Source organism: Heliconius melpomene, chromosome 8, assembly GCF_056956725.1.
Source record: "Heliconius melpomene rosina isolate 202511_hmr_F chromosome 8, ASM5695672v1, whole genome shotgun sequence".
NCBI classification, from domain to species: Eukaryota; Metazoa; Arthropoda; class Insecta; order Lepidoptera; family Nymphalidae; genus Heliconius; species Heliconius melpomene.
Genome location: NC_140396.1, coordinates 1,283,116 through 1,309,834, shown reverse-complemented (window position 1 = coordinate 1,309,834; position 26,719 = coordinate 1,283,116). Strand labels below are relative to the sequence as shown.

Here is a 26,719-nt window from a genome sequence, read left to right as displayed (position 1 = left end):
TTTTCAAAGATATGGATATGTTCTTTAATTTTCTAGAACATTTTTTTGTTCCACCTCCAACAGTTTATGAAGCGCATGCGATGTAAGACATTTTATCCCTATTTTTACACATTTTTAAAATTTTAGTAGTGATCTCTAATTGTTTCTTAAATAAATATCTTCTATGTTACTGAGTGACAATATAGGTAGCATTTAATGGAGAAAGAATTTTTAAAATCGGTTTAGTAGTTTCTACGTTTATTCACTACAAACATACACACAAATCTTTCCTCTTTATATAATAGAATTAGGTTTCAGAAGTGAAATATCAAAAGAAAACTATACAACACTATTGTTACAAATACAATCTTATTTATTAAAAATCAAAATAACTATAAACTGAAGTTTAAATAACTAGAAACTTATATAAAACACCAACAACATTCGAAAACACATATAGGTATTTACTCAGTGTTAATTACAGAAGCTCTTTTAACCAATTCACAATATTTATTAATTAAAACATTTAAATTACTTTATAACTTGCTAATAATGAGCTATTAACAACCTAGTAACAAATCACATCGACTACAACACGTGTAACCTCAAGTATATGAGGGCCAAATATGTCTTCCCGCTTAAATTAGTAACTTAATAACAAAATGAAAAGAGCGGGCTTTTGATATTGACAGTGACATTGCAGTACTATATTTGACAGTTGACATTTGTAGCACGGTAGTCTCCTAAGTCGGCCATTCTGACCCTGCGTCGTCCCCGACGTAGCTGAATTAATATCCAGTTGCCTGATCACATGCTGGTGCATCCCGATTAGCCCCAAAGTCATCAGCGTCGTTTCATGGCTGTATTGATGAAAATTCTACAGTAGTACCATATTCGCTGTCTTCATCATCTAAAATTTTAAGTTTATAAATTGTCTAAACATTACAACATAAACGGATAGGCAATCAAAATATACAGACAAAAGATATAAAAATAAAAAGTTTTGAGAGCTCTCATTTTTAACCCTGTAAAATCTTCATATCCAAGTATGTTCAGTCCGGTGCAGCAAACTCCGGAACCTGTGAACAGAACAGTCAGAAGGCGTCCCCTCTGTCTGCCAGGACCAAATGTCCACATAGACGTCACATGGCCACAAAGACCAAACGTCAGCAAGGACCAAATGTCCACAAGGCCATAATGTCAGCAAGGACCAAATGTCCACCTTGACCACAAGGACCAAACGTCCTTCAGAGCCACATGCTCTTCACAAAATCTTTCAGGGCCACACACCCGTCAAAATTTCTCAGGCCATATGCCTCATCAGACCAAACGTCTGATACAAGTCAAAGTCAAAAGTCAAAGTCAAAACACCCAACCCAACCCCATGTCTGTGCCCAAAGGGACCACACATCCAATTGAACTCAATAAGCAAACTGCCACATTACACCAGTATTGTACACTAAGCCCCACCTTGGTTGTCAGACAAAAATTAAACATTTAGAAAAAGAATTAATGGAGGAAGAGAAAAATAAAATGTCGGTCTGTATGTATGTAAGCCTATAATGATTTAGAAAGAAATTGTGCTAGACAACAAAGCAAGAATTAGTGCAATACCGTTAAAATAAAAAAGGCAGTACAAATTTCCAGTCACTAATCCCCATGCCATTGTACCATGTTAGAGTTCCTCGAGTGGTTTAACTACCACCACTCAATAATTAATTGCCTCAGTCTTATAGAAACTCGGCCTAACCTGACCTCTATTTATAATTCAACCAACATGTTCAATTTCTGTTGAAGTAATAAACATATTCGAAATTTTATGGGAAAATCGGTTTTTTTTTGTTTGAGTATTAATAGTGACTGAATCCCATCATAAAGCATTATCAACACGTCATCAACATATTCTAAAACATGACCACATTCAATATGTGTTTACATAAAATATGACAACATTCAACACATGTTTACATAAAATATTCATAACCACCCAAATTATCCTTGTGTCATCATCAATCAAAGGGAGAAGATAACATCCTCTGACATCCAACCCTTTCAGTGCCCCACAATCAACACATATCCAGTCATACACACTTTGGATTGCACCCTCCAACACACATACTACACTCCTCTCTTCAAGATAGCTGACAATTTCATGTACTTTAAGCTTGTCCCCACCCCATATAGAAGATAAGCATTTTCCCATATTTACCGTTGTTTGCACATTTAATGGCACCGGTGATCAAATAATGTGAAAATTTATTTATTATGTACATAAGAGAATCCAGCTAATAACTTAAGTGGTACATTAATGTGTTGCCAAACGCTGAATGTGCTGACAGACACTTCAATAGACATTTCTAGGCATTGTTTACTCCTCACTAATTAAGTTGTCTGAAATTGTCTCCTATATCATAAACAATAAATTATTATTTACTATAAACATTCTTCTGGTTTCAATTTCCCATTTTAATTTGTTTAAAATAATTCAAACTCTGTAACCTCATAATAGTAATACACAGAAATCTTTTGCTACAATAATCCCTCCCGCTAATTACTTATATAGCTATTAATAGAGGTAAGTCTAAATATTGTATCCTCAGTTATATAAGTAATAGTTGTAAACTTAGTCTTAGCAAAAATTATTTATGTAGTAATCCTAATGAACTTGATGTAATCGATAATCCTATTTGTGAAACTGAAATTATGTCTATGTATGTTATGGCTTTTAATTCACTTCCCACTATTTGTAAAACAAATTTTATTTTAGGAAATTTACATTTTTGTCAATCACTAGGTAATAACTGATGGGTCTTTATTTATTCAAATCTACTAAATTGCATGTTAATTGTAATAACAATGATTTCAATGTAACTTTATTTGACACTGGAATTTTAACTTTGAAGCTGAATTTATTTACTCAGAATGTTACCTACAACATATATTACACATGTAATTAATTAATTATTAATATTTAGTCTCCATATACCATTAGGCATGAAAATATTACATTTGGTTTTATTAACATAAAATTTACAATTTTTATATTTACTTGTTATGTAAAATTTATTAGTTCAATTAATCCAACAATTAAATTAAATTCTACTCATTCTGATTTCAATCTTATAGCAGACAATTGTTGCAATTGCACGTAAATTAAAAATATTAATAATCCTAATTTGTTTAATTTAATAAATCCTAAGTTATATACAAGGTCTGCACCCTTATCTGCAGCATTGCATCACTTCAATACTATGTATGCATTAATAAGTCATTAGTATAAAACATAGTCTACGTGAAACTCTCCTAACAGCTACACATTTTTCTATCTCCACCGTGACTCAATTCTATTTGTTTTATGATTGAGATTTTAATTAATATGTTTTAAATTATTACCAAATCTCTTTTTAATTGATTAAATCTTTTTTTTTTTTAAAACAACTTTAAGTCAAATGTACATAACAGCACACACATTCTACATACAATAACATCAGCATCAATAATAACTAGAACAGGCATGCAAGATCTCAGAACAACTATCAAGTCGGCTCCAAGCGAGAGCTCATCAATAGCCAAGGAAACAAAACCATTTCCTTCCAACAAATTAACAGTATTACTCACCCTCCAAGTGAGAGCTCATCAATAGCCAAGGAAACAAAACCATTTCCTTCCAACAAAGTAACAGTATTATTCACCCTCTAAGGTACAGTTTATTGATTTTCCCTCACACAACTAACATTTCAAAACAAACAAAGATTACAAGTCATACTGCTATCATTTCTAGGTTTCCTTATCCAATGTTACTCACACCCCCTTCACCAACCATAAAATTGTTCCAATCTAAAAGAATTGTGTAACGGACGCCCAATTATTAAGCTATGAATCTCTTGTCTTTCCTTTTTTTTTTTTTTTTTTTTTTTAGTCACTATGAATTATGTTCAAATGCCATATATCAAGAATCTAATTCAATTCACTAAGCCCTATATACATTGACAAGAATCATCTCAAGGCAAACTGGCACCCGTCTCTCCTCTAGCACACTAAGCACAACCACAGGACTCTTCAGAATCAGCCTGCATAAAACATCAACCACCTATGATCACCAGTAATCACTCACTCACTCATTCAACCATGAACATCACCCTTAAGGCACCCAGAGTCATGTGATAAACATTCTGAATCATTCCAGTTATTAGTACTTCTAACCCTCTCCACCTCCTCACACTATAGTTCAATATTATTGATAACAGCGTCAGTTTGATATAAAATAGTTTTGTATTATTCAACTATTTAAAGATTTTATTGCATCAGAAAGATTACGGGCTAACTTGGTATCCCCTGAAGTACATTGAGAAGGTGATGAGGTATCAGAGGCCATACTTTCAGATAATGCACCTTTGGGAAAAGTATTAAATCTAACAGTTAATCATTTAAATTTGTTTTTAACAAACTAGCATGACAGGTTGAATTATGAGAAGAAATATTATTTTGTGTATCTTTTTCAAGTTTGTCTAATCTCCGAAGAAATGCATTGTAATGCTCACCAGTAGAGGCACTCAGATACCTGGAGACACACAGAGACGCGTCGCGCATTGCAAGCAGAAGCACGCATACACGTGCGGGGACGCGTCGCTCATCAGTATCAGAGGCGCGCAGACACGCGCGGGAACCGCATCGAGAGCAGTGGCGCGCAGATATGCGCGGGGACCGCATCGAGAGCAGTGGCGCGCAGATATGCGCGGGGACCGCATCACAAGCAGCCTCGCAGACGCTTCGCACATTGCGAGCAGAGGGTGTGCAGACGCACACCAAGATGCGCAGGAATGCGTCGCACATCGCGAGCTGAGGGCGTGCAGAGGCACACCAAGACGCCCAGGTAAGCGTCGCGCATCGCGAGCTGAGGTCGTGCAGAGGCACACCAAGACGCGCAGGAAAGCGTCGCGCATCGTGAGCTGAGGTCGTGCAGAGGCACACCAAGACGCTCAGGTAAGCGTCGCGCATCGCGAGCGAAGGGCGTACAGAGGTACACCAAGACGCCCAGGTAAGCGTTGCACATCGCCAGCAGAGGTACACAGAGACGCGTGGGGACGCGTCACTTGTCGTGGAAGCAGAAGCACCTCATAGCGGCACGGCGGCGGCATGAATGTACTGCAACAGCACCATGAAAGCACCAGCGCGAGCGCTCGAGACACCCTTAGCGCTCGAGTCTCATAACATGGCCTTCAAATGACTTAACCTATCTCGCTAACCGCGACCACGTGTCGTGTCCGGTCGACGTGATTTGTTTTGTGATTTACCTCCAGCATCACCCATATTTAACACTGTATTTCTGTATAGGCAATAAATAATTTAAGAAAAGAGAAATGATGAAACTGGTGTTTTATTTGCTTTCACAAAAATAACAAAATTATAAAGTACAAGGATCTGGCCTGATGGGCTTAGATAGGTATCCCACTTCTGAAATTAGGTTTCAGAAGTGAAATATCAAAAGAAAACTATACAACACTATTGTTACAAATACAATCTTATTTATTAAAAATCAAAATAACTATAAACTGAAGTTTAAATAACTAGAAACTTATATAAAACACCAACAACATTCGAAAACACATATAGGTATTTACTCAGTGTTAATTACAGAAGCTCTTTTAACCAATTCACAATATTTATTAATTAAAACATTTAAATTACTTTATAACTTGCTAATAATGAGCTATTAACAACCTAGTAACAAATCACATCGACTACAACACGTGTAACCTCAAGTATATGAGGGCCAAATATGTCTTCCCGCTTAAATTAGTAACTTAATAACAAAATGAAAAGAGCGGGCTTTTGATATTGACAGTGACATTGCAGTACTATATTTGACAGTTGACATTTGTAGCACGGTAGTCTCCTAAGTATAGTATAGATATAGATTAGCATAATTTTAAAGAATATTTTCTCCGCTTTAAATATAAATGGTAGCTCAAAGGATTTTTTTAAGAATATGAGTATTAGACCAATTTTTTACAAATAAACGCATTTAAAATAGCATAGAATCGATAATAGATTTTTTTAAACGTTCATTATGCAATTTATATTTAATTTATTTTTCTTTAAAAACATAGATTTGTTACACATAAAATGTAATAATGAATAATTTTATTATAGTAACATTTAATTAAAGTAGAAAAAAAATACTAAAGATTATTTTACAATTTATAAAATATTTTTTGACATTTTAAAATCGATGTACTTCCAAAAAAATCGTAGAAAAGTGTAAACACTAACATAACAGGCGGCGCCAAGTAAATGTGTTCTGTGTAAAGTAAATGTAAATGTGTGTGTGTGTGAGTAAATGTGTTCTGTGGGCGGCGCTGAGCCGACAGCCGCTTTCAATGTTATATTATGCGAAAAGGAAATAAACAAAAGGATTTTTTAGTAAATAGTCTACAATATATAATACAATATCTAAATCATCATGGCTTATCATTACGTCGTAACTGCACAGAAACCAACAGCGGTGACAGCATGTATTACAGGTAAATAAAATCATTATTTGGACGTTTCAGAGGTTAAGCCTAATAGTATATAATCAAAGCCTTTTTGAGCCAATAAGATTATTTTTGTTATTGATATTCATATATAGCATTAAATATTCTTCTCACTCTTTTGTTTCTTAATGTATTTAATGCATTTAGAAATTTTAAGACTTATTATAATCATAAAAATGCAGTTTACATTTTCGATTTACGAGTTTACATTTTCGCTTAAAAGAGATCAAACATTACATTTACTCAAAACGGAAATTAATTATTTACTGTTAATGAAGAAGACCCTTCAAATAGCCTCTTAAAACATATTGGAAATACTAAAAAGTATTAAGAAAACATAAAATTGTATCATATTTGCTACAAAGAATGTTCTATTCTAGGAAATTTCACATCACCTACGGATTTAAATTTGCTTGTGGCGAAGGTTGCTCGATTAGAGATGTACCTTGTCACTCCAGAAGGACTGAGGCCAATGAAAGAAGTTAGTTTATATGGCAAAGTGGCTAAGATGAAACTATTTCGACCTCCGGTAAGTTATCTTGCATATTAATATAACTTCAGTTAAATTACTTTAATAAATGTGCAGTAAACATTAAGTTTGAGATTGAAAAAGGCAGTCCAAATGTCTGGACTCTAAGGGCTATTTAAAAAACTACATGTATAGCCAATAATTTAGGAAAAAATTGGGGAAACAAGCCATATATCCTTAGTGTTCAGTTATAATAACAATAATAAAAAACAGAATGGCAATAAATTATAAAACATTTTTTTTACAGTACGAAAATAAAGATCTAGTATTCATATTAACTGCCAGATATAATGCAATGATATTAGAATGGAGGACAGGTGCCAAAGGTGAATTGGAAATAGTTACCAGAGCCCATGGAAATATTTCTGATAGAATTGGGAAACCATCCGAGAATGGAATTCTTGCAGTCATTGACCCACAGGCTCGAGTGATTGGTTTGAGGCTATATGATGGTTTGCTTAAAATAATACCCTTAGATAAGGATTCTACTGAGCTAAAAGCTGCTAGTTTAAGGTTAGTGAATCAAATTGTTTCTATATTGTTTAAACTGATTTTAATATAAGGCTATAGTGGCGCAGTGGCAGTGTCTGGCTGTTATTATGATAATTGCGAGTTTGATTCTTTGGTGTTACATTATTTATCTCATAACAAGATTTGTCTTGTGACAGCATTGGTTTCTGCTGTTCTACACACCTTGACTCGAAAATTGAGGATCAGATTGCCTTAAAACTATGTTACGTCTGCCCACCATGCAAAAGTTAAACAGCCATGCTATTAATAAGCCATTCATATATAAATTTTTATATCAATTTACTTTTGCATGATTGACATACATTATATTGCAACAGGGTCACATTTGCCTAAACATGATTGTTCTTTAATTTCTTTGTTTTCAGATTGGAAGAATTAAATGTATATGATTTAGAATTTTTGTATGGTTGTTCTAATCCTACTTTAATATTAATTCATCAAGATCTCAATGGAAGACATATAAAGGTGATATATTATTACTAAATTTTTATTACTTTCACATATTTGTGTGGATCTATGAGGATTGAGTGTCATGGATATATGGGGAATGAACAGCAAGATTTTCTTAAAGGTCCATAAAGCTTTTTAATTATATAATTATTTGATTGATCATAGAATCTAAACTTAATTTTATTTTTACAGTCAGTAAGAACTGATTCTTAATTTATGGCATTCTGAGCAAGCCAGTCGAGCACTAACCACTGCTAACTTCTTGCATTCAAGAATATAATGCCAAATTAATAAATATTCTTCTTTGTCTAGTCTTAGCATGCTGTTTTTTTTTCATTTATGCTGTTTTTACTACTTACTATTACTTTATATATAAATGAGAATGGCATCTCAAGATCAATCTTAGGTAAAATATTTCTATAACAATTATTGCCAACAGAGAAAAAAGGGGAATAAACATTATCTTCATACATATATTTTTCCAGACGCATGAAATAAACTTAAGGGACAAAGAATTTACAAAAGTGCCATGGAAACAAGATAATGTTGAAACTGAAGCTTCCATACTAATACCAGTGCCCAGTCCACTAGGTATATGCACTATACACCAATACCTCGCTTTGCGTCGGGGTTATGTTCCAAAATAACACGACGCAAATAGAAACGACTTTCTATAGCAAACCATATAATGACCGAAGGTTACGACAAAACTACCTTTTAAAAATAAAATTGAACAAAGTAAAATTTTTCAAACAAAAATAATATACAAAAAACGTATTCAATCAATCATATAAACTACATATTCATTTAATTTATGAAAGTTATTATACCCTCATATTTGGGAAAAAAAAATTACAAATTTATGTAAAAAAGAATATAACTCTGCCAATAAATAAATGGGGGAATATTTATCTTTTTTGTGGCCAAAAACACCACGTAAAACTATATACGTAAATTTATTATTCTCTTTTTAAAAACGCACAACACACTACATTACCTCACACTGCGTAATTAAACTGAACTCTAAAATAAGCAAAACAAAGTGAAAATAAAATTGTATTAAATTTGTGTTGATTAGTTAGAAAGGGAATCCCCAAATTTTGATGGCATTGCACAATTAAAAACAAAAGTGCTGCCATATTTTAGGAAAAAAAATCAAATAAAAATTTAAGACTCGAATCCAAAACAACGCCACTTCGAAACTAACGACGCATAATGAAAATCAGTAGAAATTAAGCAGCGACGCAACCTCGAAAAAAACGCAAAACGAAACGACGCAAAGCGAGGTATTGGTATATATTATAATGTTTTTTAAATAGGTATTTTTAAAATTTCTTTACTGAAATGGTGGTTCTTTGGAGCTAAATCCTTACATGTTGAGTAAAAAAGTATAGAGTAAAATTAAAAATTAAATCAGCTTCACACTGTATCCCACAGCAGCATAGTCAGAAGAGGGAACCAAGTGTTAAGTCACTCCATTCCTCACTTTCCGCCGAATTCTGGAGGCATTGTGTATTGAGTGGTAAAGCTCAATGCCATGCTTTGCCATATTGAGTGACATGTGCTTATTATTAACATGAGTCCCTTGTGGTGCAGCAGGATCAAGTCCATTTGTAAATGCAATGGTGGTGGGTTCCATTTCAACTTAAAGTATGATTTTTCATTTTCATGTTCTTATAGACAAGCTGCGGTGTTGAATTATGACTTATGCCTCTCAAAATGTTAAAAAATTGACACTGAAAGTGGAAAATAGTGTCTTAACATTATGTATCCTCTTTGTACTCTGTGAGAAAAAAGGAAGGAAATTTTTTACATATATTTTTTTTTAGGTGGTGCAATTGTCATAGGACAAGAGTCAATAGTATACCATGATGGGCAAAGTTATGTGGCAGTAGCACCTCCCCAGATAAAGGTAATTTAATTATATTGTCTTTTTTTGTACAATAAAAACCAATTTTATAATTTTTTAGTGTTCAACAAAAAATACTTTTTTAAGAAAGTTTCGATGTACCCAGTGATCAAAGAGCTTAGACTGTTTCGAGAGGCGCGGATTGAAATCTCATTGCAGTAAATTTTTGATATTTTCTTTAAAAAAAATCATGTCTACGATAACAAAACAATATTATGAATGCTCTCATCGTTTCTCATATTAAAAAAGAAATAACAGACTGAGGGTTCCTTATATTTTTATTTATTTCAGTTAACCCCAATAAACTGTTACTGTCGAGTAGACAGCCGTGGCCTGAGGTACTTACTAGGTGATATAGCGGGGAGACTGTTCATGCTACTCCTGGAACTGCAAGAGAAGATGGATGGTACGCAGTCTGTGAAAGATTTGAAAGTAGAACTATTAGGTTTGTATAGTTTACTTTTAATAACATTATTTGTTATATTTATTGAAAAATAGTAGCAGGTTACAAATACACATAAGAGAATAGGCGCACACATAGCTTGGGAAGCTAATGTGAGTACAATCTGCTGCCATAGACACACACTTCTGTTCACTAATTTCCATCCTCTTCTGGGGGCGTGTTAAGTTGCGAAACTCAACACCAAGACACACTGTGCCTCGTTGCTCACCTGAGCAAAATGAAAATATTAAAGATTTAATTTCCTTGAGTGGAAATCGAACCTACAACCTGTATCATTGTGCCTTTGCGCAATGACTGCCCTCAATTTTTTTTATACAGAGTGGAAGCGGAATCCTTTTACGGGAACAGCCTATAAGGGTAAAATATTTCAAACCCATACCTAAAGAAATTAATCAAGATACCTCAACGGTTTAGATGAAGGATTTTTTTTATTTTGAAAAAAAAAACACTTTTTCATTTTTGGGATTTTTTTTTAAAATTATTTTAGGCTTTTATAGTGAAGTTAAAACTGTTGTTTTATTTAAAGTGGTGGTGACAAGAACACTCTGTATGTATAGGTAAATACTATACTTAGTCTTGTTAATTTCCCAGGTGACATCCCAATACCAGAATGTATGACGTACCTGGACAACGGTGTGGTGTTTATAGGGTCTCGCTTAGGGGACTCTGCCCTGATCAGACTTTCGGCCAACCGGGACGAGTCCTGCCTGTACGTCCAACCCATGGAGAGCTTCACCAGCCTGGCGCCTATTGTGGACATGTGTGTGGTGGATTTGGAGAGACAAGGGCAGAATCAGTTGATTACTTGTTCTGGTGAGTGGATTGTTATTGTATTGTCTCTATGTACAGTGGAGTAGCGAGCTTAACTCGCGCCCAGCGCCCCCCAGACAAACCCATTTAATTTTTTTTAAAAATCACGAGCACAGTCCCAAAAGTTGACAGTTGTCTTTTTATCATTAAGAATTTGTTTCTTTTAAAAAAAAAACACAAATTCCCAATATCTACTGAACCAATAAGAATCGCTGAAAATATAGTGCATAGGATGGATATTATTGATCCATCGTTTGTGTTACATTGTATTAATTGTGTTATATTAACATAAGAAATTGTGAGGTATTGACTGATTGTAAATGCAATGATTGTAATCAGTTCAAATTTCACTTAGAGAAATGATTATTATATTTAAATTATTTACACTTTTCGTTTACTCCTGTTACTGGATTTTCATTTGGAATCCTTTGATATTGAAAAGAGCAACTGTTGAGTTCCTACTCGGCTCTTCTCTGCAGAACTGCCTTACGAACCGGTAGTAGCTTTTTTTTATATGTACATTCGACGATTCAAAAGTGCTTATAATAGTCTATTTGAATTATTTAGTTTCTAAAGAGGCTATGTATTAAATATGAGAATGTCTTGGTTGAAAGCAATGAAAAGAGATACAGAGTATTCTAAAGTCTGCCTTATGGATTAAACGAATTATTTCCACCCTCACCAGGTGCATTCAAGATGGGCTCCCTGCGTATAATCCGCAACGGCATCGGCATCCAGGAGCAGGCCTCCATCGACTTGCCCGGCATCAAGGGCATGTGGGCGCTCATGCTGGCGCCCCAAGACAACCACCACGACACCCTCGTGCTCTCCTTTGTGGGGCAGACCAGGTCACACATGCATACCTAAAATATGTTTTGTCATAACATGAACTAATTATTATTAAAAAAAATATTATAACTAAATTAAGTATTTTTGGGTACTAAATTACACTTTTTGCTTATTTGGTTAAATAATGTAATGCTATACATAAATTAAGTGTTAATTATAATAAATCTGTTATATTGTATGATATTAACAGAGTGTTAACTTTGAATGGCGAAGAAGTGGAAGAGACCGAAATCAAAGGCTTTGTGTCAGATCGGCAGACATTCTTCACTGGGAATGTCTGTCATGATCAACTTATACAAGTAAGTTTTTAAACATAATAAATTTTCAATAATTAGAAAAATGTATTTTTTGTAGTGCGATTATAAACGCGAGTTCGACTTCCACTTGAGGGGATGAAATATTGAATATTTTCATTGGCTCGTGATGCAGGGGCAGTGTTAATGCAAAATCGACTGGTTGTAGGTTCGATCCCCCTCGAGAAAATTAAATATTTATAATAATGTTAATTATTTCACTCTTGAAATAAAAACTCAAGTTGGTTTTCTGCAATAAATACAAAAAACAACATTAAAAGCTTTTACTCCAGGTGATTTGTTAGTTTAATTATAATTTTATATCAATATAATATTTTACATTACAACTGACATTGCAGACATTGGGAACACGACATATTCAAATTTAAGAAAAATGACGCTTCGAGTAAATGAGGATCGTTATTTTTCTTATATATTTATTTAAGAGGAAGGATTTAGGAACTATGACGGAAGAAAATACTTTGCTACATTGTTCTATTTAAATATTTATCTGCTGGTTTTAGTAAAATACAAGTAAAAATGCGCGAGTGGAGTGGGCACAGTAGATCAGATAAGCGGTAGTTCGGTTAACCAACATACGAATAAACGATACTGTAATTATTTTCTTTTTCGCCTCCTAAGGTAACAGACGAGGGCATCCGTCTCATCTCCCGCGGCTTGGGCGGCGCGTGGGGCCTGTCAGCGCAGTGGGCGGTGGGCGGCGCGCGCGGCTTGTCGGTGGTGGCGTGCTCGGCAACGCGCGCGGTGGCGGCGGCCGGCCCGCGCCTCTACCTGCTTGCCGTCGGGGACAGGGAGCTCACCTTGATTAAGTAAGTGTTCGTACTCGTGCGTCTCCTGTCATCTATCGGGGTTCAATAAATGATGACGTTCGATGATGATTGTAGCAAGTTACTAAAAAAGACTAGTCGCGCCGGCCACAAAGATGTGACTACGAACGCGACATATTGTGGATTCAATTCCCACTAGAGGACATAAAATATTTATTTTATCATTTACACGCTCTGGCGTCGAAACAGCGCTGCGTTGAATTCTGCCACGATACCAAATGGCTCCAGAATTCTGCAGAAAGAGAGAAATGTAAGTGTCTTAACACTAGGTTCCCAGTTTTACTCTGCCTATCCTACTACAATATGCAGGGATACAGCATGAAGCTAAGAACAAAAAACTTAATAACTCCTTATTTATGGTTTAGATCAGTCTGCATGGAGGAGGAAGTGGCGTGTCTAGACTTAGGTCCGGGAGGGGAGTCTGCTCTGCTCGGCGTGGGTCTGTGGACGGACATTAGTGTGCGAGTGCTGAGACTCCCCTCGCTGGAGCCCTTACACACGGAGCGACTATGTGGCGGTATATCATATATTTCTCTTGTATTATTGTTTTTTTAGAGTGCAGCTGCGTGATATGTGCAGGATAGACAGAGGGAACCTGGGAACATAGTGTTAATACACTCCGTTCATCATTTTCTGTCGAATTCATTCCCTTAAGTTCAACCTGCCGCGTTTACAGTCACACGATAGTGCAATCCAATTCAGCGCAAAATGTAGAACGAGTAGTTGTAACACTAGGTTCCCTTTGTCCACCCTTCTAAGTACGGGATCCAGCGTCAAAAAATATATGAAAGTAAGTGTAATCACCAACATTATTAAATCTATATTCCAGAGATAATCCCTCGTTCCCTCCTGATCTGCGTGTTAGAGAGTGTTTGCTACTTGCTGTGCGCTCTCGGAGACGGTTCCATGTTCTACTTCACCGTGGACCAAGAGACGGGTGTTCTGACTAATAAGAAAAAAGTCACACTGGGCACACAGCCCACTGTGTTGAGGAGTTTTAGGTAAATTATACTATATTATTATACATATACATAGTTTGTAAACGCGACGGTTGTAGTTTTGATTCCCACTGAAGGAAATGAAATACTACATATTTTCGTTTACTCGCTCCGGTAACGAGACAAAGCGCGGCGTTGAGTTCCGCCACTCAAAACGCAATGCCTTCAGAATGCGGTGAAAAGTGAGGAAAGGAAGTTTCTTAATGAGAATAGAGTGTCTTAAACTAGTGTCCTTTACCTTTCTGAAAGTTGAAAACAAAATCAAAGTTAAAGAGTGATCCAGCAACAATGCAGCTTCCACATATAACACTATAATTCCAATACTTCATTTCTTTTTTGTATTGACTCTCTTTTGTTTTAACAGATCTCTATCAACAACAAATATATTCGCGTGTTCAGATCGGCCCACAGTGATCTTCTCGTCCAATCACAAGCTCGTGTTCTCTAATGTCAACCTCAAGGAAGTTACGCATATGTGTTCGTTGAATGCTTCGGCTTACCCTGACAGGTGGGATACTCTTTTTTTACTTTGAATTGTCAGAATTTGAATTGTCGAGTTCGGCCAAAATAATCGAGAAGAGAGGGATTCGAGAGAGAATCGAACCCACTAGAGCCTCTTCATTACTATATATTTGTTTATCATCACTAGTGGGAATGTATTATTTTCATTAAATCTCTATGGAGAAGATAAAAATTGGGCGGTGCGTACAGAATGACGTGTCTTAATATTAGGTCCTCGTGCGGGCCATAGCGTGAAGCTAACATATGGTACAAAATATTTTGAAAAGGATGTTTTAATACTAGGCTAGGTTTTAATACTACGATGCCTGCCTGTATATATCTTAATTTATACGCTACAATATCATTGAGTTGTCACCGTCCTGAAGTTAGCACTTCTGAATTATAGCATAACATTATTCACTCAGGACTATAAAAAATAACGGACGGAATAACGACGGAATGCAAGATTAGTGTAAATGGTAAGATATTAGAACAAGTTCAGTAGAGATGAAAAATATGAGATGGATACGGAAAAGCGTATTGCTGCCGGTAACATGGTTAATGCTGCCTTAACTGCAATGATAAGACGAGGAAATGTCAGAACATGTGCACATTTAGCCGTATACAATGCATTGTTGGTGTCGACGCGAAACGGTGGTATTGCAGAAAAAGAATGAAAGAAAGATGAATACCGTGGAGATGTCGATGCTGAGTCAGCTTAGCTGTTCGAATCCGCAATCATACTGAGGATGGTAGGTACTAGCGAGGAGGTTACGATGAGAATGAAGAACAATGTGCTCAGCTGGTTTGGGCACGTCAAAAAAAGATTTATGAAGGAAAAGTGAGCGATAAGAGAGATAGGGCCAATTAACCTTCGAAAACACAGTATCAAAGATACTAATGGAAGGTCACGTGAAAGCATGAGGACTCCTCGGAGGGCATGTATGAAGCGGTTGATGACAGTGGACGAGCCGAAAGGAGTACGAGACTCGTATATAGAGACCGTAGCGTTTGGCAGTCATTCCCGAAGGAACTTCACACTTTAGTGTGAAGTTAAGTCTTTATTTAGAAACTTGATTGGAATGTGTGTTATTTTTAAAATGTGTAATGTTGTGTTTGTTTTATATTCTATTTGTTTCCGTAATAAAATTAAAAAAAATCATTAATTAATAAGAAAATTCCCGATCAGCGCAGCCATTTACCACGACGAGCCACGACTCGTCGACCACTCTGTATTTATATTTAATCTTTTTATGTATTTTTTAGCTTAGCTTTGGCAACGGACAGTACTGTGACAATAGGAACAATAGATGAAATACAGAAATTACACATTCGCACTGTGCCACTTGGTGAAACGCCCCGACGCATTGCATATCAAGAGGCTTCACAGGTATGTCGAGATTGTATGGGATTTCCTTTTTTTTTTAATTTAGGAAAATTCTGGTTTCGGAATTAACAGAAATTTTAGTAGAATCATTATATTGGATGTTTAATATGATTGCCATATTCAGAATCCTTAGATTTCGATTTTCGAAGCACATGTAAATATGTGAAATGTTTTAAAAATAGAAATGTGAAAATGTATTTTTAATGTGATCAAAGTTCTATAATAATTAGTTCTTGAATATTTTTTTACCACAATTTTCTTGTTAGATGTTCTGAAAATCATACATATTTTTTTCTATTCCATAATAAGTTATTAATACTCAACCATTGTATTACTTTCGAGACAGCATTGTTAACATTGTCGATACGTTTTGTCGTCTTTTCATTTTAAAAATTAATGAATTGTATCCAGCAAACAATACTATGTCATGGTTCTTTTCAATTAGATATGGTAAATAATTTATATGTATTAAAAAGAGAAAAGGAGCAAGAATAGCCCCTGTGAGATTCTAATGCTGATACTGACTCAAGACCACTTCGTTTCGTTTACATTGGCCCTTAGAACTCTGTCACCTAAATAGGAGGTCAGAAAATTGGGGGAACGTCGTTTAATGAGTGCTGCACTCAATCAAATGCTTGAGACAGGTCATAGAACATGCTAAGTGGTTCTGGTTGTAATCCTGGTTTTAACAAAAATATTGCTTTTCTTTGGATCTGAATAAATTAAATTCACGTAACGCACTCATTGCAGACATTCGGCGTAATAACGATGCGGGTGGACAAGCTGGAGTGGTGCAACAGCAGCGCAGGCGGCGAAGCGGTGTGCGTGCGCTCGTCCGCCTCCACGGCCGCCGCCACCACCAGTGGCGTGCCGCCCGCGCCCGTGGCCAAGCACGCGCCCGCCCACGCCGACGTCGAGGTGCACAACCTGCTCGTCATCGACCAGCACACCTTCGAAGGTGACCACCCTCCTTGTGTTGTGTACTCACTCACTCGTATATAGGAGAGCAGAGCGAGCTGGAGTGGTGTCCACTACCTGCTCATCATCGATCAACCTTCGAATTTGCGTGGACAAACTAGAGTGGTGTAGCAATGAGTGGACATGCGCCTGTCTATATTGACGTGGAAGTTCACCTACTTAGTAGGATAATATAAATACTAGTGGGAGTTATTAAATTGTTTTCGTATCTCTGACTCTGGAAGGTAAATTGTATTGTGAACTAATATGTAACGTTAATAAATATAAATAAATATAAATATGTGACGTTAATATGAATAAGACTCATAAGATACGAAAAATTGTATGTCTCTGACGAATTCTCAACGAAATTTAAATAAAACAAAGAAATATTATAATGCAATAATACGTAACGTTTACATGTACATTGCGCAGTGCTCCACGCGCACCAGCTGCAGAGCAACGAGTTCGCGATGTCGCTGGTGTCATGCAAGCTGGCGGACGACCCCAACCACTACTACGCCGTCGGCACCGCGCTTCTCAACCCAGAGGAGTCTGAGCCCAAACAGGTACATACACACACATAACGACGTAGATACTAAAGTACATAAAGACACACAAGAGGAATTGAGGAACAAAATCTTCAAACCCCCATATTTAAGTTTAAACCACACCATTTCAATAATGTATACTTAAACAAATGTAAAAGATACTGAAGAGCAACGAAGTCGTAACTCCTAGAAGAATATATTTAACAATTGCTGACACGCATATCGAGTATATGTATATATATATATTGTCTGTGTATTGTGTCCGTTGAGGCGCAGTGGAACATACATCTGACTGTAAACGTAGCGGATGTGGGTTCGATTCTATTCTTGAAAATTTGTAATTACATTTTCAATTTCATTTCACAGACATTTAAAAACCCAAAATAATTATAAGTAACTTGTTTGTCTTAATTATAAAACTAGTGTTTTTTGTATACTTAACAATAACGAACCTCAAACTTATAATATAATAAAAATAAAAATAAAGATAAAAATAAATAATATTTTCTTCTATCAACAGGGCAGAATTCTCATCTTCCACTGGAACGAATACAAACTGACGCAAGTAGCTGAAAAAGAGATCAGAGGCGGTTGTTTCTCCCTCGTGGAGTTCAATGGAAAACTACTAGCGTCTATTAATAGTACAGTGAGTGTATAATGCTTTAATAGTTTTAATTTCTGAACAGTTGTTGAATTGTGTTATTTAAATCTAGAAGTAGTTTTGTTTTTAATCTGTTTGTAATAATAAGAAATTATTTAAATTAACCATTACTTAGAGGCCAGTCGTCGCGCAGCGCACAGCATATTTCCGTTGTTCACACTTGATAGAGTAAACTATTTTCATTTCCTTATAATGGTAAAAAGTCAAATTGCGGCGTAGCATTCCGCCAATCAACGCACTATATCTCGATAATTGGGCGGTATTTGGTGAACGGAGTGTCTGAACACTAGGTATCTGAACACATGAAATGGATTGGAATAAAAAAGAATTTAATAATAGTAACTATAAACTTAGTAAGGCTATTTGACATAAACGTTATTACTTATTAGATCCAAAAATAAAGTTTAACTTCTTTTCTGAAGTATACAACATTTATCCGTGTAGTATTTATATTAAACATGTTAATTTCGTCGCCCTGGTTAAGGCGCGGCGTTGAGTTCCGCCACTCAACACGCATTGCCTCCAGAACTCGAGGGATAGTGGGGAACATAGAGTATCCTAACACTAAGTTTTTATTTCCTACCTACCCTGTCATGTACTAGATATAGCTTGAAGCAGGGATAGAAATTAAAAATATTAGATCTTAGGGCCTAATAAAAATCTATCTGATTCTGACTAGTTTGTGAATATAATACATAATTATATGTCGGAGTTGGGTGGATTTCCCTCGCACATAGTTTTGAGTAACCGGTCTACTGTGGGCTTCAGTGGATAATGTTGGCACGAGTAAACACAACTTGTGATATTATGAATTAATTACAACACCGTAATCAATTCACAAGAAAGCAGCTATCGCTATCCCAGTAGGTAGATACACAGCACGGAACGCGGGACAGTTTCAGTGTCGTCTGCACCGGCCGACCGCCAAACACAAAGTGAGTCGATGTCCGTCGGCCACGCTTCGACTCGCCCCTTCCATACCAATGCATAACACTAACTCTGTCGAGCGCCAATAGATGGCGCTGGCGTTCCGGAACCACATCAATACTACAAATTCCGACACGGCCATCCTGCTAGCACACGTCCTCGTGTGTTGGTTAGCCTAGAAGAAAAAGCTACAACAGTACCTCGTACCGCTCGGCCAACCTACATCAGAACCTTACCAACCAACTTCCAGAACCGTACACTAGAATTGTAATAGACGTACACTAGTAATTACACTAGTAATTGTATACCAGAACCTTATACCTGAACTGTATACCTGAACTGTGTACCTGAACTGTATACCTGAACCTTATACCTGAACCTTATACCTGAACAACTTGACCCTCGACACTAGATCAACTCGACACCAGATCAACTCGACACCAGATCAACTCGACACCAGATCAACTGGACACTACAATTTGACACCAATCTGGATCATAATTGTAACTAACCACTACACACAAATACCACAGCCATGTACCATCGACATCATAACCAAAACTTCACTTTACTTTACTTTACTTCACTTTACTTCAGCAACAAGTTACAACCAAATTAACAGAAACCTCCGAGTAAGGACCTCTAACGCCACGGCTCTCCAGCCGAACAGCAATCACATTGCTCTCTCACATCCCAATACGCATATCCATCGATTGGATCGCCCGTGTACGTCACCTCTGCGACAACACGCTACGGTCTCTACAGACCACGACCTCAGTACGGTCCAAAACCTCTCAATACGCATATCCACCGCGTGGATAGCCCGTGTATGTCACACCTACGACAATACGCTACGGTCTCCACAGACCACGACCTCCGCCAGAGTTAAACGCACACCGCGCACCCACGGACTACTTGAGTTGCCCCAAGAGATACCGATTTCTACCGGGCTACGACTACGAAATAACTACTGGTACGGTCGAACACATTACGGCCGATAGAACCATTTACTCAAGTCTCTTCAACTACTTAAGCTTGAACACCATCATTATCATCAACAACATCATAAATTACACATTGATTTCGTCGGGTAGATGACTTGCTGGCATTTTCCTCAACCTATCGTAAGCAAATTTGTACGTTACAAGACGTTTATAATTTACAGCTTTTAGTGTGTAACAATCACACTCCAAAACTTCGACAACCTTAAATGGACCTTTGAATTTCGAATCTAATTTTGCCTAATTTCTCTCTTCGTTTTCTAACAATACGCTAACAGAAAATTTTCTAACGTTAGTTTTTGTCATATCAAAACGGGACCTACCATATTCCGCACACTTCGTAATAATGTCTGATGCTACTAAACGAATTTCGTCAATGTCAACGACAGTCTGTACCTCACTACTACACATCAATGATATACACCACCGATACACATCAATGATAACGGTATCGCAACTTCACGTATTAAAAGCTCAAAGCTCCCGGTTTATCGTACAATTTATCACGAGTTGTACTCTCCTACAGATTCTTGCTACAACCTATTACCGCTAGTCTCAAACGCCGTTAATATGGACTTTAACACACTCCTGACGCGCCTTACCTGCCTTTTAGCATGAGGTAAACCCGCCGCCAAGAGATGCCAACCAATGTCTACTAGTGAAAACACCACCAGTGAAACATCTTCCCTGGTCCGCAATGATGCGAGTTGGAGCCCCAAACAAAGCCACAAGTCACCTCGTGAACACTCCAAGAGTCAATGCCTGCCGCATGAAACAAAAAAACACACTTCGCGAACGCGCCTGTCAGAATGAAAATATACTCCTTATCGTTTCACTGCTGAGCCTACCCGCCACGTCTAAACGAACCGTATGGCACGGCATCATTACCTTAGGGATCAGATGCAGCCCAGCTTGAACCCTGCCTGAGTTAGATTTCGCGACCCTACAAGCAACGCAGTCATCCACAAATCCTCCAGCACACCATGACCGGAAACCAGCGAATGTCAAAATGCTGTTCAATAGTCCCCTCAGCCTCGAGACGAACAACAGGTTCAAAACTGACGGAAATAGGAAGCTAATCCGACGAACTGCCACAACTTAATCTCAATCTCCGGAGGCGATAGAGACCTGACTAGCCTCCACTTCAAACCCCAAGTACACCACCCTCGTCCTAAAGAAGGAACACTTCACTAGGTTCAAAGAGAAACCAGCCCTTGTCACAGCTTCCAACACTGCATTAAGTCGTCCCATACTGGACCGCTAAATCGATTGAGACAATGAAAATGTCCTCAAAATACACCACCACGCAATCGCGAATCAAATCACCCAACACGATCACAATTGTCCTCTGAAAAACCGAAATTGAATTCTTCAGACCAAAAGGCACAGTCAAGAATTCTAACTGCCCTTCAGCCGTTATGAAAGCAGTACTGTATATAGAATTTTCGTTTACTGTGATCAAATGAAAACCGCGCTATAAAGTTTCAAAAAATAATTAGCACCCTGAAAACGAAGTTTGATCAGTAATCAATGGAAGCGGATAACTGTCCGGGATGGTATTATTGTTAAACTAACTATAGTCAATATGGATACGATCTGAACGTCATACTTCTTTACTAATAAAGCTGGACTTTCGAAAGGAGAACAGCTCGGCCTAATGATATTCACGTGTAACCGTTCTTTAACTCTGTCGCGTATAGTGTCACGTTCATCCGCCGACATTCTATATGGACGCCGCTGTACTGTGCGATTCGAACCAACTCGAACATTCGAACCAATACTAGAGTCATTGGAAAACCAACTATGAAAAATTCTGAATATCGACCTAAGGTTTCTAAAAGTTTCGATTTGTCACTACCAGTAACATCAGCTGAGATGTCAGTCAGTCAAAGTCAACTTACTCACACTATCGTTATGCACTGAATTTACACAGATTCCCTTCAAACAAAATGTCAGTCAGTTATGTTTACTGTACAACCCTGATTTAAAATCTCGCGACAATAATATCCTAAGAGGGCAATCGTTAATACTACACAACACAGAATTTGTTCGGTACTGTATACTCGTGTTTGACCAATACCGGTCATAGTAACAACATTACTAAACCGTCAACCACTAAATTTAACAGAAAAACTTTCAACTAACGAGAATTCAGCACCAGAATCGTAAACGAAACAAATTAATTCACCTTTGTCCTCTACCCTACCCTTTGGAGGTTGGACACTGCATATGTCCACACGCCGTTTCGTCCGCACACCGCTCACTGCGCGCTGCGCCGTCTCCGCTGCCATCGCTTGGCCCGCCGCCGCCTTCGTTCGTACACCAGATCGCGATATGACCCGGTTTGCCACGCAGAAGCACACTAAAGGCCTCGCTGCCGGCTGCTACACCCCTTGATTCGACGTTGAAGCTACAGGTGTTCATCACGTCGCATCGATAGGCTTGCTTCTGCATTCCGCTCACTTATGGCCAGCCATTTTTCCACCGCTCAAACACTTCAGTGTTGTAAACGCTATACGTTAAAGCCGCGGGTCAGACTGATGTGATGTGAGAGAGTACAGTAGCCACAGCAACCTCTTCTTTGCCCACATCACAATGTCCAGTGATTTGTGAGGGTAGCATGTCATACTCTCGTACGCTGTTTGAGACAGCCACAAAGATGCTTCACCTTCCAGTGCCTTACTTACAGCAAGCTCGAGTTGACTGCCTCTCGGGGAGTTTGTCAAAAGCACAAGTCAGCCGTTGCGCACCACGATCTCGCGTCCGTGTCTTCTTTGTCAGGATCATAAGTGGGTAACCACATATACCTCCCTGAATTAGCCTCGGTGTATACAGGGCTTCGAACATAGCACGCCAGTGGTTATCTCCATTGTTCTCTGTGCCAACACCGATCGCACTTCTGATGTCGGAGTTGGGTGGATTTCCCTCGCACATAGTTTTGAGTAACCGGTCTACTGTGGGCTTCAGTGGATAATGTTGGCACGAGTAAACACAACTTGTGATATTATGAATTAATTACAACACCGTAATCAATTCACAAGAAAGCAGCTATCGCTATCCCAGTAGGTAGATACACAGCACGGAACGCGGGACAGTTTCAGTGTCGTCTGCACCGGCCGACCGCCAAACACAAAGTGAGTCGATGTCCGTCGGCCACGCTTCGACTCGCCCCTTCCATACCAATGCATAACACTAACTCTGTCGAGCGCCAATAGATGGCGCTGGCGTTCCGGAACCACATCAATACTACAAATTCCGACATATATATATTATCTATTATCTATGTGATCATCATCAGGTGACCCGAACGCTCGTTTGCCTTGTCCTTTTTCCAATGAAAAGAAAAAAAATTTAGCTTTAATATTTTATATTACAGGTAAGACTGTTCGAGTGGACATCGGAAAAAGAACTTCGGCTAGAATGCAGTCATTTTAACAATATTGTAGCATTATACCTCAAAGTTAAGGGTGATTTCATAATTGTAGGAGATCTCATGCGATCGATGTCTTTATTGCAATATAAACAGGTATTTCATTTATTATATTTAAACTTTCTTAACTTTGTTAACATTTCCTTAGTGACTTTTAAATGTACTCCATACTTTTTACTTTGCGTCGAACACATATGGATAATGAAATAGAAACTGTATAAAAAAAATAACTGTCATCGTCTTCATTTTTATTTTATTAATTAAAATTCTATGACTGAAATTTTATTTTATTAGGTAATTTTAAAATTTTTGTATAACGTTATTTATTATTAATTTATTTATTTAACAGATGGAGGGTAGTTTCGAAGAAATCGCCAGAGATTATAGCCCCAACGGGATGACGGCTGTAGAAATATTAGACGATGATACTTTCCTCGGCGCTGAGAACAGCTTGAATCTCTTCGTGTGTCAGAAAGATAGGTACGCGAGTACAGTAGTATAGAATTTTTTAGTATATATAAGAAAAAAATGGTTGAATTTAAAATCGGTATCAGTGTCAAGCTAGTGCTACTTATAATCAAGATAATGCTACAACAACCTTACTACAATATCAAATTACTAAGCCTGTTTGTTTTACTTGGCACCGACTTCAAAATTATAAAATCTTTGTAAAATTATTTTTCACTTTTTAGTTCGTTGTTAGAAGTCGGTTTTTATTTTTGTTGAAAATTAATTTATCTGGGATCTCAATGTCACATTCAAAATTAGATCCTTAAATACACTGATATGTTTTTTCCTACTAACAGTCTAGCTTTTGTACAATGAGAAATTATCTCAGGAATTATTTGATTTGATGCCACTAAACTCTTTTGTACCATCACGTCTGCCACCACAGTAGATATCACCGCACTTGGATGCAAGTTCTGCATAAATTCTTAACGCGTACTTCCAAACTGGAATGGTTTTCTTTTGGAGATGTTCCTTTGAATGTAGAAGCTGTTAATTATCGGATATAAAGCCATCTTCACACTAAAGCCGACAATGGATCCCGCCAACTCCTTAGAAAAAGTCGCCCTAGATCAAAGCCACAAGTAATTTAATAACATAATACGTATTCAGTGCGGCGACCACGGATGAGGAGCGCCAGCAGATGGGCTACATGGGGCAGTTCCACCTCGGCGACATGGTCAACGTGATGCGGCGCGGCACGCTCGTGTCGCAACTGGCCGACACCGCCGCGCCCGTCTCGCGCCCCGTGCTGATCGCCACCGTCACCGGCGCCATCTGTGAGTGCACGCACACACATACACACACAAAGTGATGAATACGTAAACTAAGAATGTAAAAAGCTAAAATACAAAATTAATTTTTATCCCTTCATAAACATTAGTGTCAAAACAATAGAAATTGAAAATATAAACCCAATCATTTCCAACCATTGCAGGTCTAGTAGTCCAATTACCACAAGAGCTGTACGAGTTCCTCCACCAATTAGAGGAACGTCTGAACCACACCATCAAGTCAGTGGGTAAAATACCGCACGCGTTCTGGCGCTCCTTCAACACGGACATCAAGACGGAGCCCACTGAGGGATTCATCGATGGGGACCTCATTGAGAGCTTCCTGGATCTGTCGAGGGAGAAGCAGCAGGAGACTGTGCATAAATTACAGGTAAATATGTACACACGCACACACGGTCCTGTCTTATAATTCATATAGTTTGTCTTTTAGTCGTAGTCTTCTCTTCATCAAAATCTGAAAAAGGATTTTCTGTCTGTCCTGTTTACTTTTTTAAATGAAGTTAGAAGTACATGTAATCTGTATGTATAAAAATTTTTGGCATTGATTTTTTTTTAAATGCAGTAAATAATTTCAATATCGTGCCCAGATTGCCATGTTTTTTCGACTTGACTAAACTACTGTTGATTTAGAATGGTTTCAATGTTCTTTTTAATCTAATTACTTGGACGGTTTCCTACGAAACCACACAGCAGTGGAGAGTGATAACTTACCGTCAGGAGAACCGTATCCGAGGTTGCCTTGTCTTGTTAAAATATATATATATTTAATGTTGTTTAATGAATGTATTTGTATATTCAGATCGACGACGGCGGCCCCATGATGCGCGATGCAACAGTGGACGATATCATCAAAATTGTGGAAGACCTCACGAGGATACACTAATGTTACAATATTAGTTAATAAATATTTTTGTCATATGTATTTCTTTTTTATATTCCATGTTTATATTTGTATGTATTCACTTCATATTAATTTAAATGTTTTGATGTTGCAGTAGTTGGGTAATTAGTAAGTGTTAAATTTTATATCCAAGGGTTGGATTACGCTTAAAGAATGTTATATTTCTAAAACAACTTCGGTGTTATGTTCCATCTTCACTTATGTTTACATACACTCATATAACACAACATAACGCAACCCAGCTTCACGCCTTATCCCTAGCGGGGTAGTTGGAGAGAACAGAGCGCCAAACGCTACGGTCTAAGATGGAATATTTGCTAGCAGGGACCCCTGCCAGCCCTTACGAGGGCTGGAACGATCCATGCGCCACGTACATCTCGGGAAAGCGCACCGCCACCCAACACGCCATGGCCGGAACGGCGGGAGGTGGAGGACGGAGCTACAAATATGTAAACATAATAGACGGCCGTCGTGGCGCAGGGGCATAAATGTGAGACTGTAAACAAGGCGTGGGTTTGATTCCCACTTAGAGGAATGAAACTCATTCTGATAACTATAAAAAGTGCGACGTTGAGTTCCACCACTCAACACGCAATGCATCGTGAAATGTGGAACGGAATGTCCTAAATCTAGGTTCCCAGATTCCCTCTGGCTACCTTGCTATGTGCACGATTCTGCGTGAACCAAGCGTGTATAAAAGTAAACGTGATAAAAATACATCAATAAATATACTAATATAGGTATTTCAAAAAAGTTACATAAGTATATGTGACGATAAAGAATATTTAGTTGTTTGTGCAGTAGTGTTTTTTTTTCACTACAAAATATTTTTAATCAAATTAGTTTCTAATACATCTACGGTTTTTGTACTGTGTTTTTTTATAGTAATTCCATTTATGTAATACAT

The 26,719-nt window shown here is 37.5% G+C and overlaps 2 protein-coding genes across 3 annotated transcripts; one reads left to right on the top strand and one right to left on the bottom strand.

Annotated features, from left to right (window-relative positions):
- Window positions 1–329: 329 nt before the first annotated feature.
- LOC146536615 (uncharacterized) lies at window positions 330–5,854 on the bottom strand. Of its 2 annotated transcripts, none has more exons than XM_085189185.1 (2): window positions 4,521–5,854; window positions 330–889 (listed from the first exon to the last, which is right to left on the bottom strand). In XM_085189185.1, the coding sequence occupies exons 1-2, from the start codon at window positions 4,975–4,977 to the stop codon at window positions 834–836; spliced, it is 513 nt and encodes a 170-aa protein (XP_085045311.1). In that variant the 5' UTR covers window positions 4,978–5,854; the 3' UTR covers window positions 330–833. The 2 variants fall into 2 exon arrangements, with proteins under 2 accessions (XP_085045311.1, XP_085045312.1); XM_085189186.1 differs by having other exon boundaries at window positions 4,541–5,853.
- Window positions 5,855–6,317: 463 nt separating this feature from the next.
- On the top strand, window positions 6,318–25,833 carry LOC146536614 (DNA damage-binding protein 1-like). The gene is made up of 23 exons (XM_085189015.1): window positions 6,318–6,503; window positions 6,896–7,044; window positions 7,292–7,557; window positions 7,941–8,040; window positions 8,511–8,616; window positions 9,855–9,937; window positions 10,226–10,379; window positions 10,989–11,210; window positions 11,893–12,055; window positions 12,247–12,355; window positions 12,992–13,179; window positions 13,563–13,714; window positions 14,027–14,198; window positions 14,560–14,703; window positions 15,963–16,086; window positions 16,834–17,041; window positions 17,476–17,609; window positions 18,112–18,237; window positions 23,557–23,706; window positions 23,960–24,090; window positions 24,730–24,896; window positions 25,055–25,281; window positions 25,711–25,833. Exons 1-23 carry the CDS (start codon window positions 6,443–6,445, stop codon window positions 25,792–25,794), a joined length of 3,420 nt encoding a protein of 1,139 aa, XP_085045141.1. The 5' UTR covers window positions 6,318–6,442; the 3' UTR covers window positions 25,795–25,833.
- The last annotated feature ends 886 nt before the right edge of the window (window positions 25,834–26,719 follow it).

Excerpts from the sequence above, each read along its gene's own strand:
- LOC146536614 (XM_085189015.1), top strand. The coding sequence starts at position 6,443 with ATGGCTTATCATTACGTCGTAACTGCACAGAAACCAACAGCGGTGACA. Across the intron at positions 6,504-6,895 it reads GGTGACAGCATGTATTACAG|GAAATTTCACATCACCTACG; the intron begins GTAAATAAAATC and ends GTTCTATTCTAG. Across the intron at positions 13,180-13,562 it reads AGGGAGCTCACCTTGATTAA|ATCAGTCTGCATGGAGGAGG; the intron begins GTAAGTGTTCGT and ends TTTATGGTTTAG.
- LOC146536615 (XM_085189185.1), bottom strand. The coding sequence starts at position 4,977 with ATGCGCGACGCTTACCTGAGCGTCTTGGTGTGCCTCTGCACGACCTCA. Across the intron at positions 890-4,520 it reads GTATCTGAGTGCCTCTACTG|ATGATGAAGACAGCGAATAT; the intron begins GTGAGCATTACA and ends TTAAAATTTTAG.